Source organism: Esox lucius, chromosome 12 (assembly GCF_011004845.1).
Source record: "Esox lucius isolate fEsoLuc1 chromosome 12, fEsoLuc1.pri, whole genome shotgun sequence".
NCBI lineage: Eukaryota > Metazoa > Chordata > Actinopteri > Esociformes > Esocidae > Esox > Esox lucius.
The window spans coordinates 21,909,913-21,922,075 of NC_047580.1; the positions used below are offsets into that span (position 1 = coordinate 21,909,913).

At 46.0% G+C, this 12,163-nt stretch overlaps 1 protein-coding gene across 3 annotated transcripts in view; it reads right to left on the bottom strand.

Moving 5' to 3' along the window:
* The window catches only part of plxna1a (plexin A1a), a 166,602-nt gene that overhangs the window by 27,544 nt on the left and 126,895 nt on the right, over positions 1 to 12,163 (bottom strand). For all 3 annotated transcript variants that reach the window (XR_002197567.2, XM_010891486.3, XM_010891487.3), the window contains exons 11-12: positions 7,300 to 7,396; positions 5,247 to 5,437 (exon numbers count right to left, since the gene is read on the bottom strand). Coding sequence is in view for 2 of the 3 variants with exons in the window: in XM_010891486.3 (XP_010889788.1) it covers positions 5,247 to 5,437; positions 7,300 to 7,396 (288 nt within the window). In the remaining variant the exon portion in view is untranslated. The remainder of the gene's footprint in view (positions 1 to 5,246; positions 5,438 to 7,299; positions 7,397 to 12,163) is intronic.

Genomic DNA, 12,163 nt, shown 5'->3' on the forward strand with positions numbered 1-12,163 from the left:
GGAAATGTTGCCTCTGCGTGTCCCAAGGCATGGCTGATTTTTATCGGCTGGCCACCCCGGGTTCTCTAGTGGCAATAGGAGCAACCCCAGTGGGCATGCTCTCAAAGGCAGCCTAACCTCACCCTCCGCCAGCACTCTAGGCCTCCGCCACATAATGACATGACGGCGGTAGCTGGAGGCCCACTGCGTAGCCTGTGAAGGCAGTGTGGAGACCCAGTGGAGAGCAGGGTGATGTTCCTGTGGTTCGTCTGGGAACCAGGGCCACATGGACCTCATGGGCTGAGGCTGGCAGTAAACTGGGTTGTTAGAGTGTTCAAAGAGAAACTGGAGTAGGAATGCCGAGAGGCAGAGGCAGGGAGCGTTCGCTTCTGGATCCATTCAATTCACAGTTGTAGAGTGGAGCCAATTACGGAGCAACACGGTTTCAAACTTGCATGAAAGATAATAAGAGAAGGTGTTGGACAGGGGGCTGGCTTATTTGCTGCTTATTTTAACAGAGTGAGGGTTGGACCATCAATCCTCTTCCTGGTTCTGTCTTTTGTCAAGAAATCCATTGAGCCTATAGGTTCCCCTGTCCTGCTGAAAGGATGGTAAGCAGACCTTTGGCCTCCCAGGGTCTGGCACACACATTGTCTGTGATCTTCAGAGGCCCCTGTGCTCTAAAGCCGTCCTAGTTTGTTTGCTCATCTTATGAGTTCTTATTCTGACTCTACAAACTCTAGGAACTGGCACGAAGTGAAAAACACTGGCCTCTGAGCACTGAAACGGAGAAGTAGTGTGTTTTAATTGGTTTCAGAGGGGTCGTTTCAGATGACCCCACACCCTGACAGAACGAGAGGCGAGAGATTAGACAGAGTGGGAAAGAGAGAACGAGATGGGGAGAGAAAAGGACAGGGAGAGAAGACGAGGTAGAGAATGTACTTGGGGTGAGAGCTCACATTTAAAGCAGAATACCTCATCACCTGATGATGGAGTCAAATCCTAAGACACACCTAAACAGAGTGGTACCTGAATGAAGCGCAGACGAGTCACAGATGAACAGGACGGAACTAGAACTTGAAGAATCCTAATGTCTAAGCTCCACTCAACCATCTACACTTTCCTCATAGCCCTCTGTCCTTTTATCTATATAATCACAACCCCCTCTACCTCTGAATAAAACAAAATCCCCTCAATGGCACTCACACACACACACACACACACACACTCACAAACGCACGGCAGAAAGTACAGTTCAAATGTTTGGGGTCACTTAAAAATGACTTTGTTTTCCATGAGAACATACACGAAATGAGTTTGAATATGAAATATAGTTATTGACAAGGTTAGAAAATGATCTTTAATAAAATAATAATTGTGCCCTTCAAACTTAGCATTCGTCAAAGAATCCTCCATTTGCAGCAATTACAGCCTTGCAGACCTTCTGGCATTCTAACTGTCAATATGTTGAGGTCATCTAAAGAGATTTCACCCCTGGAGCATCTCCCACAAGTTGGATTGGCTTGATGGGCACTTCCTACATGCCATATGGTCAAGCTTTTCTCACACAATTTAACAGGGTTGAGATCCAGTGACTGTGCTGTTCATTCCATTATAGACAGAATACTAGCTGACTGCTTCTTCCCTAGGTAGTTAAATAGTTTGGAGCTGTGCTTTAGGTCATTGTCCTGTTGTAGGAGGAAATTGGCTCCAATCAAGCACTGTCCACAGGGTGGGGCATGGCATTGCAACATGGAGTGATTGCTTACCTTCTTCAAGATCCCCTTTTACCCTGTACAAATCTCCCACTTCACTAGCAACAAACAACCCCCAGACCTTCACATTGCCTCCACTATGCTTGACAGAAGGCATCAAGCACTCTTCCAGCATCCTTTCATTTCGTCTACGTCTGATTAAGGTTCTTCTTTGTGATCTGAACACCTTTCCAATCTTCCTCTGTCTGGTGTCTGTGTTCTTTTGCCCATCTTAATTTTTTCTTTTGATTGGCCAGTCTGTATAGAAGGCCAGCATCTCAGAGTCACCTCTTCACTATTGACGTTGAGACTGGTACTTTGCGGGTACTATTTAATGAAGCTGCCAGTTGAGGACATGTGTGGTGTCTGTTTCTTAACGAGGATTTGTCCTCTTGCTCCCCAGGGCCTCCCACTCCTCTTTCTATTCTGCTTAGGGACAGTTTGCGCTGTTCTGTGAAGGGAGTAGTACACAGTTTGTATGAGATCTTCAGTCTCTTGGCAATTTCTTGAATGCAATAGCCTTCATAAACAGACTGATGAATTTCAGAAGAAAGTTTTTTGTTTCAGGCCATTTTGAGCCTGTAAATGAAACAAAAATTTCTGGTGCTCCAGATACTCAACCATTTTAAAGAAGGCCTGATTTTTTGCTTCTTTAATCAGCACAACAGTTTTTTATAATGATCAAATAGCCTTTTGAAAATGATAAACTTGGATTAGCAAACCAAACCTGCCATTGGAAAACAGGAGTTATGGTTGATTATAATGGGCCTCTGTACGCCTAAGTAGATATTCCATAAAAAAAAAACAGCTGTATTCAGCTACAAGAGCTATTTGAAAATGTCTACACTGCATTTCTGATTAATTAGATGCTATTTTAATGGACCAAAACAGTTTTTTCTTTGAAAAACAAGGGCATTTCTAAGTGACCCCAAACTTCTGAACGGTGGTGTATATTTTACATGCTGCAGTGTCAGAGCAAATCAGGTGTGCTCTCTAACAAGGGGGTTGGGGGATACAAAGAGAATATGTTGCTCAGGAACATCTCCCTACCCTCTCCCTCCCAGATAAGTGCATTCACTCTGATATAATATTTATCACACACATACAGGGAGCGCACATGGAGGGTTATTATGGAGGGAGAGGAGCTGGCTGACGGGGACTCTGGGGAGTCTGACACCAACCCCCATCAGGCATAGCCTCAATTTTTACTCTTTGTCTTCCCTGTTCTACCAGAGTAAGAGGAGGGAACGAGAAGGCCGTCGGAGCCTTAGACCCCTTTGTGATGGATTGCGAAGGGAGGGTGGGATGTTGGGCCCTCTGAGTACCGACGGTACTCGAGACGTCAGTCAAAATTCATGAGACGCTCCTTATTGAGAGACAATACGAAGGAAGAGAAAGAGAATTCAATTACTTGTACCACTCAGGGGCTCCTAGAGCAATGAAGAAAGAGCTGGAAAATCCTGGTTAAATACTCTAATATTCCAAATGAAATTACCAGCTAATCCACCTGCTAATATACTGAGCTGCACATTTCCCATCATAGGAATAAGGAGAGGGAGGGAGAAGGGTAGAAGGAGACAGAGCGAAAGAGCAAGATAAAGAAGTGAAAAAGAGAGAGGGGTAGAGAAAGAGAGGGGGTGTGAAAGAGGGAGAGAAAGAGAAGAGATAAAAAGAGTGGGAGACATACATAGGGGGAAAAGGGGGAAGAGTTGTAGAAAAGAACATGTAGAATCTGGTGGGTAAAGGTTGATGTATAATCTAGTGGGTAAAGGTTGATGTAGAATCTGGTGGGTAAAGGTTGATGTAGAATCTAGTGGGTAAAGGTTGATGTAGAATCTGGTGGGTAAAGGTTGATGTAGAATCTAGTGGGTAAAGGTTGATGTAGAATCTGGTGGGTAAAGGTTGATGTAGAATCTGGTGGGTAAAGGTTGATGTAGAATCTAGTGGGTAAAGGTTGATGTAGAATCTGGTGGGTAAAGGTTAATGTAGAATCTAGTGGGTAAAGGTTGATGTAGAATCTGGTGGGTAAAGGTTGATGTAGAATCTGGTGGGTAAAGGTTGATGTAGAATCTGGTGGGTAAAGGTTGATGTAGAATCTGGTGGGTAAAGGTTGATGTAGAATCTGGTGGGTAAAGATTGATGTAGAATCTGGTGGGTAAAGATTGATGTAGAATCTGGTGGGTAAAGGTTGATGTAGAATCTGGTGGGTAAAGGTTGATGTAGAATCTGGTGGGTAAAGATTGATGTATAATCTGGTGGCTATAGGTTCATGTAGAATCTAGTGGGTATAGGTTCATGTAGAATCTGGTGGGTATAGGTTAATGTAGAATCTGGTGGTTGTAGGTTCATGTAGAATCTGGTGGCTATAGGTTCATGTAGAATCTGGTGGCTATAGGTTCGTGTAGGATCTGGTGGGTATAGGTTGTGTAGAATCTGGTGGGTATAGGTTCATGTAGAATCTGGTGGCTATAGGTTCATGTAGAATCTGGTGGCTATAGGTTCATGTAGAATCTGGTGGCTATAGGTTCATGTAGAATTTGGTGGCTATAGGTTCATGTAGAATCTGGTGGCTATAGGTTCATGTAGAATATGGTGGCTATAGGTTCATGTAGAATAATGGGGGGTATGGGTTGATGTAACATGGAGCAATAATAAAAATGGGTTAACAAGAACAGAGTCAAGGTCTCCTCTGTTGTTTCATTACAACTATATCACAGAGCAGGTGCCTTTGAGCTTGTAATATAGATGCCTTTCATGACTGTAGGGTGCCATTTCAGAAAGAGAGAGGGGGATTGAGAGGGATCACTAGCAAATGATGCAAAGACATATCAAGATGTAAAAAACCTACGGCATTTATGTATTCATTCTCTTTACTGCAGAATGCCCTGTCAGTCTACTCTCCCCGCTCCCTCCGCCTCCTCCTTTCCCATCTTCTTCCCCAGTTCCAAGGCTTCTTCTTCTGCATCCTGTCCATGTCTCTGGCAGATATGAACCAGGCATCGTGGAGGGATTAGTTCCTGTGCCAGTGCCAATTATCCAATATCTGGGATTTCTAATGTGCTGAAACTCTGGCTGCCTTTCCAGAGTAGATTATAGTGCACAGACACATGCAGACAGACTAACACAACACTCTGCATTCGCCCCCTGGCAAGGAGTCAGGTGGAGCAAATACACTGTAAACAGCAATAATATAAGAATGAGCTGGATTTGGTGTTGAATGGCTCTTCAATCGAAAGGGAGGAGGATAGAACCAAAATAGGTGGAATGTGGGCTAGGCCCTTTGCAGTGTAGATGCCACAGGCATGACAATCTAAAACACCATCGAGGAAGAGGGATGAGTGAGGGAGCGAAACAAAGAGAGAGTAATAAATAAACAGAACAATGGTCTGGTACATAGCCAGCAGCAGATCTCAACTGAGGCACAGAGCAACAGATGGCCAGTGACGAGGCCCAAAAACAGCCAATCCAGCAACTCAAAAGATCCAATCGGATCCTTCCGGCATCCTGACTCACCTTGGTGATCTTCGGGTGGGTACAGCGGCTGTTGCCAGCTGTGGCGTGCATCCAGCTGCTCTCCAGTGGGGCACACTCCTGTCGCAGGGAACACTTCTTCTCCTGGACACACCAGCCACATTCAAACCTGGGGTCAGCCTTCAGACACATTCCACAGCTGTCCCGCAACGCGTAGCACTTATACAGGTGGGCTGAGACACAGAGAGAGGTTGACAGAGTGAGAGGGACACATGAAGACGTGGAGGGACAGAGGGAAAGAGAGAGGGGGGGGATAGAGAGGCATCACTGGCAACGGAAGTTACACTGTTGTTCCAAGAGACTCACTTAGTTTCAACACCTTACATTTCACCTTCATGCTGCTGCGTGACAAACAAGCAATAAAATGAGAAACGAAAAACACCTAACTCCTTTGTTGTTGGCGGGGCACTAATGCTCAAAGACATGCTTTTGAAAGAATTAGGAATTAGCAGTAGGAACTGTTATCTTTCGGAGAGAAATAAAAGGGGGATGGCAGAGAGGGGAGAGAGAAAACAAGAACGAGAGAGGTTGCAGAACGAACGGCACGGCACGGCGCTCTGCAGACAGACGGCCGCAGGACTTCAAAGGAGATGCCGTATCCATCCGCCCGCCGCGGCCCTTCCTGCTAATCTGATTTGCCACGGCTAAGCTTAAAAGTAGCGCTGTGCTAATTAAACTGAACCAAATGAATGATTTAATTACATTAACATTTCCACTTTACACCAGGGCAAAGCAGGGTTTTCTCGGGCAGTCTGGCAGAAACAGATAATTCACCGTGATTCACGGAAAGGAGGGAGCGAGGAAAAGGAAGGAAAGACAGAAAGAGAGAGAGAAGAACACATGGAAGAGTTGGATAAATGGGAGGGGACGGTTTTTGTACGGCTTAAATAAAGCAAGGCTACTTTAAAATGTAGTTTTGGGAACTTTTAAGGGTGACAAGGTGACAAAATAAGCATTAAGAAGTTTAGGTATAGCACAATGTCAGTGGCCTCGGCACAGCATTCACCTTCAAGAAAGTCTGTATCATTTCGTTCTGTTTTAGCTTAAACGGACGCTAGTATAGTATAGTTCCAGATTGTGTGACAAACCAAACCCACAGAGCCTCAACATCCAAGGTCATGATGTTCCACTGTGTGCTTGTCTCTACCTACTTACATTACCGAGGGGTCAGTTTCATCCACGATCCTTTAATGTAAAGACATTTTCAAGCAGTCAGACAGATACTTAAGAGCAGTTCTTCATCACCAAGTCGGGTCACGGCCGCGCAGCAACACGCAGAGTGAGCTCCGTGAACGGCAATTAACAAATTAGGCCAAGCGCTAAACGCAATTGGACAAAAAGCATGTGCGACGTGTTTGGATCATTATAACCTTGGTCCGCTGACCAGAGTGGGGTGTCCGGAATAGGACGTTAGGGACACATCGTTATATCTGATCACTTCTAGCCATGGTCTCTGTGAGCCAAACGTGTTAGTAAGAGCCTCGAATGACAGTAATCTTAGTCAGGGTTAACGCCCAGCTGAGACAACTGGTGGGAAACAAGAGTGGGATTTGGTTCCTCCTAGCGCATCCATTCATAGCCCATTGATAAAGGATAATGTCACCTCCATGTGTTATTAACTAGGATGTTTGCAGAGACTTGACTCTATCTCTGTCCTCTAGTGATGACACACACACCAAGCAGCAGGGTGATCTGACCCCAGACCAGCCAGATCACAGAGGATTAAAGGCCCAAACCGTGTTCCATCCAACCCGCTCTTTATTTATTTATCAGCACTCTATTCGCTTGCTCCGCGTTGTTTTGGAGGGGAGCGTCGGAGTTACTGCAAACAGCGCTAAGAGAGATAAGCGTTATTGAACCCAGCGGGGCCTGGCAAAAAGAGTAGCCATGCGTAAAAACACTTTAATTCCCTTTCAGAGACGTGCTGCTGAAGAGGAAGGGGCTTCTCCAATCGGATCTTAGGGACTCAAAAGAGTGTTGCAAGGAGGTGATAGAGGAGAGAAGGAGGATGAGAAAAAGGAGGTGGGGATCTTACCTTGTATGTGGAAGGGGTTGTCGATGACTTGGTTCCCATTCCACACCACAGAGAGTCCCACAGGCAGGTCGCTGATGTCATTGCCCTCATAGTCATACTGGGAAGACAGACAGAATCCTGGTTAGTATACAAAGGCATTCACATAACCTGAAAGGTCAGTGTCAGTGGCGGGCCCCTGATCCTTGGCCCCTGGTCCCTGGTCCGTGGCCCCTGGGTGGGAGACCAGATGGGGCACTCTTCCTTTTGTTCTTCAGATGAAAGCACTATGATGGGGACTCTGTGTGCCCTGTGTGGGGAGCTGTTTCTTGGACGGGACATAATATGGTATAAATCCATTGTTATTGCGTATCTAAGACTAGGATGGAAACTGAAATAACTATACTTTCTCACAAATATCAACAGACACACAAACACTCCAGTTTCTGATACACATACTACACACACAGAATGCACTGAGAGAGAGGGGGTGGGGGAGTTCGAGCAATCTGACTGTATGAAGGCCATTCATTTACACATGAAATAAGTGACAGAATTTAAGCGTGAAGAGTGATGCAGAAGAGTAAGTGAAATTGGCATTTTCAATTTGTTCCCTGACACGTCTCATTTGGGCCGTGCGCTTCCTTCTCCCTGCCTTAAGACTACTCCCTTGGCGACCCAGTCAGAAGAATGTGGGCTAACGTCTAACACACACTGCTCAGTGAAAACAGACCCCAGAGACCTTTCACTCAACCTTTCCAACCCAGCCTCCAACCTCAACCCACATAAAAGACAACCCCAAGCCCACTCCATTAACACTGGACTCTGCATCTATGGTTGCCCTGTATGTTAAGTTGCTGAACACGCAGCTCCTAATTGAACTCACTCCACATCAAAACCTTGTTGTTGTAATGACCCATGTGGACATTTTGACCGGAACCACTCTGTTAAATCCAAGAGCTGAACTGTTGCTGTAACACAGTCTGACCAGGACATGTGATCCCACAGCCCATTCTCCAGCGTGATTCCCATGCATCATTCATGAGTGGAGGCTATGGACTCCAGCACTCTAAACCTGCTCCTGAAGCCTCTCTGCGGTAGTCCCACATTAAACTTTAAAGGGCACAATTAGTCCGCCTGTGACACAACGGCCACCAAGCACCGGGATGCCCTGTTCTCCTCGTCGCTACCGCCATGCTTTATTTATGTGCCAGTTTACAACATGCCAGTGACACCAGGATGCCACTGGGATACCAAACAGACACCATGTCACTGCTGGGCCAGCCAGGATCCAGCTGGGGGAGGGACTAGTGTCTTCTTCACACCTTGATGAACTATGCCGGGAATACACAGGATTTCCTCTTCCTCTATTTTTCTTCTCTAGGTCCTTTACTGTTCCTCTTTGTTTCCTCAGTTTCCTCTCTGGTTACTCTCTGTTCCTCTCTGTTCCTCTAATGTTCCTCACTGTTCCTCTAATTTTCCTCTCTGTTCCTCTCTGTTCCTCTAATTTTCCTCTCTGTTCCTCTCTGTTCCTCTAATTTTCCTCCTGATCCTCTGTGTTCCCGTAATGTTCCGCCACGTTCTTCTCCTGTCCCTCTCTATTTTTCGAACGTTCCTCTCAGTTTCTCTCCTGTTCCTCTAATGTTCCTCTCTGCTCTGTACCTGTTCCTCTCTGTTCCTCGAATGTTCCTCTCCTGTATGAGTAATCAGGCTCATTACTAGGGCTGGCTGGTATGTGGAGGCTGTGGTGTGTAATTAATCGGCCGTGTGAACAGTGAATACCCAGGAGAGATCCAGAAGAAAACTAAAGCACAAGGTGAGCAGAAACATGTCCCTGACCTCATTAAGAACATACACATGAACCAGCACTTCATTCCTTATCATCTTTCCTCTAGAAATTGTCTACTCGGATTGCATGTGTTTGGCTATTCATATATAGACAGGAGAGTGTTCCAGTGTGTCTCAATATGTGTCTGTGTGTGTGTGTGTGTGTGTGTATGTGTGTGTGTAGGCTGGATATTCTGCGTCTGCTGAGCGGAAAACTGCCGATGTTAACAAAACAAGCCAGATGCTGCTGGGGAGGACCCAGTGCCTTTTGTGCAGGTCACCCGCGGATAATTAGTCATTTTGAAGGGATACCTGAGCGTGTGGTTAAAAATAAAACATGGGCAAGGGGCCGTCCCAGTCCCTCTAAGCAGTGCTACTGAGAAACCCACCTGCCACCATGCCACTGCTCTGTGTCATTGGGATTCTGCTCTCTTTGTCTCTTACATGGGGAAGCAGAGTAGTGTTGCTTGGTCAATTATTTATTTTGATTTATCAATGGGTCCATGCATTAAAAGGTGCTTGTTTTCCTTGACCTCTGTTTTCTGCTTTCTGGTATAATATGCATTTCTCACACCATCCTCCCCTTCCACGTCAAAGTTTCTAATGTTAGTACACATTTAAGCTGTACGCCTAGCACAATGTCCTCATTCATCTCTACAATGTCAGATATACCCATTTGCATATATGGACCAATTCTCAGACTCATTCTGGCCATGATTCGTATTGCTTGATTGCATCACTGGTGCCCTTTTAAAGCATGGAGTTGGGTACTGGTTAATAGACCTTGTGAATACCGTCTTCATAGTCTTACAAAGGTCACGTTCAGTATAATTCAGGTGCATGCCCCTACACGTGGAGGTATGCACACGTATAAACACATTTCAGGTTCAATCATAAATCATAGGGCCAGTGTCGATGCTAGGAGTCCGGAGTCTGACACAGCTGCTTAAAGTAAGAACCACGTGCGTCAGGTAAATATGCCCGGTTCCAGTCTTTCAAGGCCCCCGTTGTAGAACTCTACACATCCAGGGTACTCTGTGTGTGTTTGTGCATCCAGGTATGTGAGGGTGCATTCTCTACACGTGTGGGGTTCAATGGGCGTACAAGATGGTGTGTTAAATGGCGGCATCGAGGTCACGAAAGCATTAACAGGCACGGGCCCATGGCTGTTGGGTAGTACACAGTTAATACGTGTGCTCATGACAGTCACAACAGCCTGCAAAGCCTCCATCTCGGTGGAAATGTCAAATGAGGATATTGCATTCAAATCAGCTGAGTTTGTCGTCACCAGCGTGGAAACACAAACAGGAAATGTAATGCAATACAAATAACCACTTGTTTAACAGTGGAATTAAACCCCGTGGAGTCTGACTGCGTGTGTTCTCGTGTCCCTACCCCTAGGCTCTGAGGCATGGAGGATACACAGCAGCGAGTACCGAGCAGCAGGCACCAAACACAGTGTAAAGGGGAACAAAGGCCCATTCAGGAAATGTGTCTATGTGCCTGTACCTCTTTGACATGTTGGACTGTCTGTTCTCACCCCTCCAACTCATAGAGGGAGCGGAGGAGCAACAGTGACATGCTACGTCACACGGTTTTGCATTCCTTCTCAATAGTGAAAATGGGTATTTTAAAATGAGCGCCTCCCTCGTTAACACTGGGCGGTGGAACAGAAGGCGCGCGCTGTGTCATTAGGTTATAATCCTCTCTCCACTGACTGTAGAGCTAAATACAGCTTTGAATAGAAAGGAATGTATATGAAAATAAATCAACGTTCTGTCACAGTGAGCACAGTGAAATAGCAGGACGTATAATCAATTGTGAGAAATGATGGGATGCATTTGGGTTGAGTGGAAACAATTTTTACCTTTACCTTCTGAAAGCTCTACCGAACAGCTTGGCTTACATGTAGCAGCCCGTGTTTGAAACCGTTTCTGTACAACACCCAAAACAACATGCTTTTCTCGGCCTATAGTCAGAAGACATTTGTCCATTTTAATGGGTTTCTCTGTAGCCTCAACCGAGAGCCGTGCAGCTGATATCAATAGGCCTAATAAAAGATACTGCTTGAGTAAGCTGATGTATTTTAAAAGCTGTTGCTGTGTTTATTTGAGCAGTGTCACACAATTATTACAGCACAGGCTACTGCACGCAAGCCCTGTTGCTTGGCAGAGCTTTCAGAACGTTAAGGTACGTTTGTCACCATTGGACCCAAATCCATTGAATGAAATGTATGTGTCGTCACTGCCCCCCCCCCCCCCCCCAACTGGATTAACCTCCGGAACGCTGTCTGTCTAAACCCAAAGTTTCTTTATTTTCCTTTATATTTGCTGTATTCAAAGTATGTAGCTCTACTGTCAGTGGGGAGGGGAGAATAACCTAATGATGTAGCACACGCCTTTGTTCAACCGCCCTCTGATGGCGAGGGAGGTGCTCATTTTAAACGTCCGACAGAATGCGAGGGAGGTTTAGGCAGAGCGTTTTTAATTTGACATGGTGAAGTGGCCCATGGGGCCAGGTGGCGATGGAGGGGGAGCATTCAGTGCCAGAGGGGGGAAGGTGGAACGCTCTGACACCTTCATACTGCCTTGCAGCAGTAAGACACGCTCTCACTCCCTGTTTTGCCTTCTCTTTGTCCCCCTCTCAATTCCCCTCTCCCCCTTTCTCTCCATCCATCTCTGTAGTTTGTTAACAATTGTTCTTCTCTCACCCTCTCTCCTCTGTCTCTCCCCCTCTCTCCTCTATGTCTCTCTCCTTCTCTCCTCTATGTCTCTCTCCTTCTCTCCTCTATGTCTCACTCATTCTCTCCTCTACGTTTCTCTCCTTCTCTCCTCTATGTTTCTCCCCCTCTCTCCTCTGTCTCTCCCCCTCTCTCCTCTACGTTTCTCCCCCTCTCTCCTCTACGTTTCTCCCCCTCTCTCCTCTACGTTTCTCTCCTTCTCTCCTCTATGTCTCTGTCCTTCTCTCCTCCATGTCTCTCTCCTTCTCTCCTCTATGTCTCTCTCCTTCTCTCCTCTGTCTCTCTCCTTCTCTCCTCTATGTCTCTCTCTTTCTCTCCTCT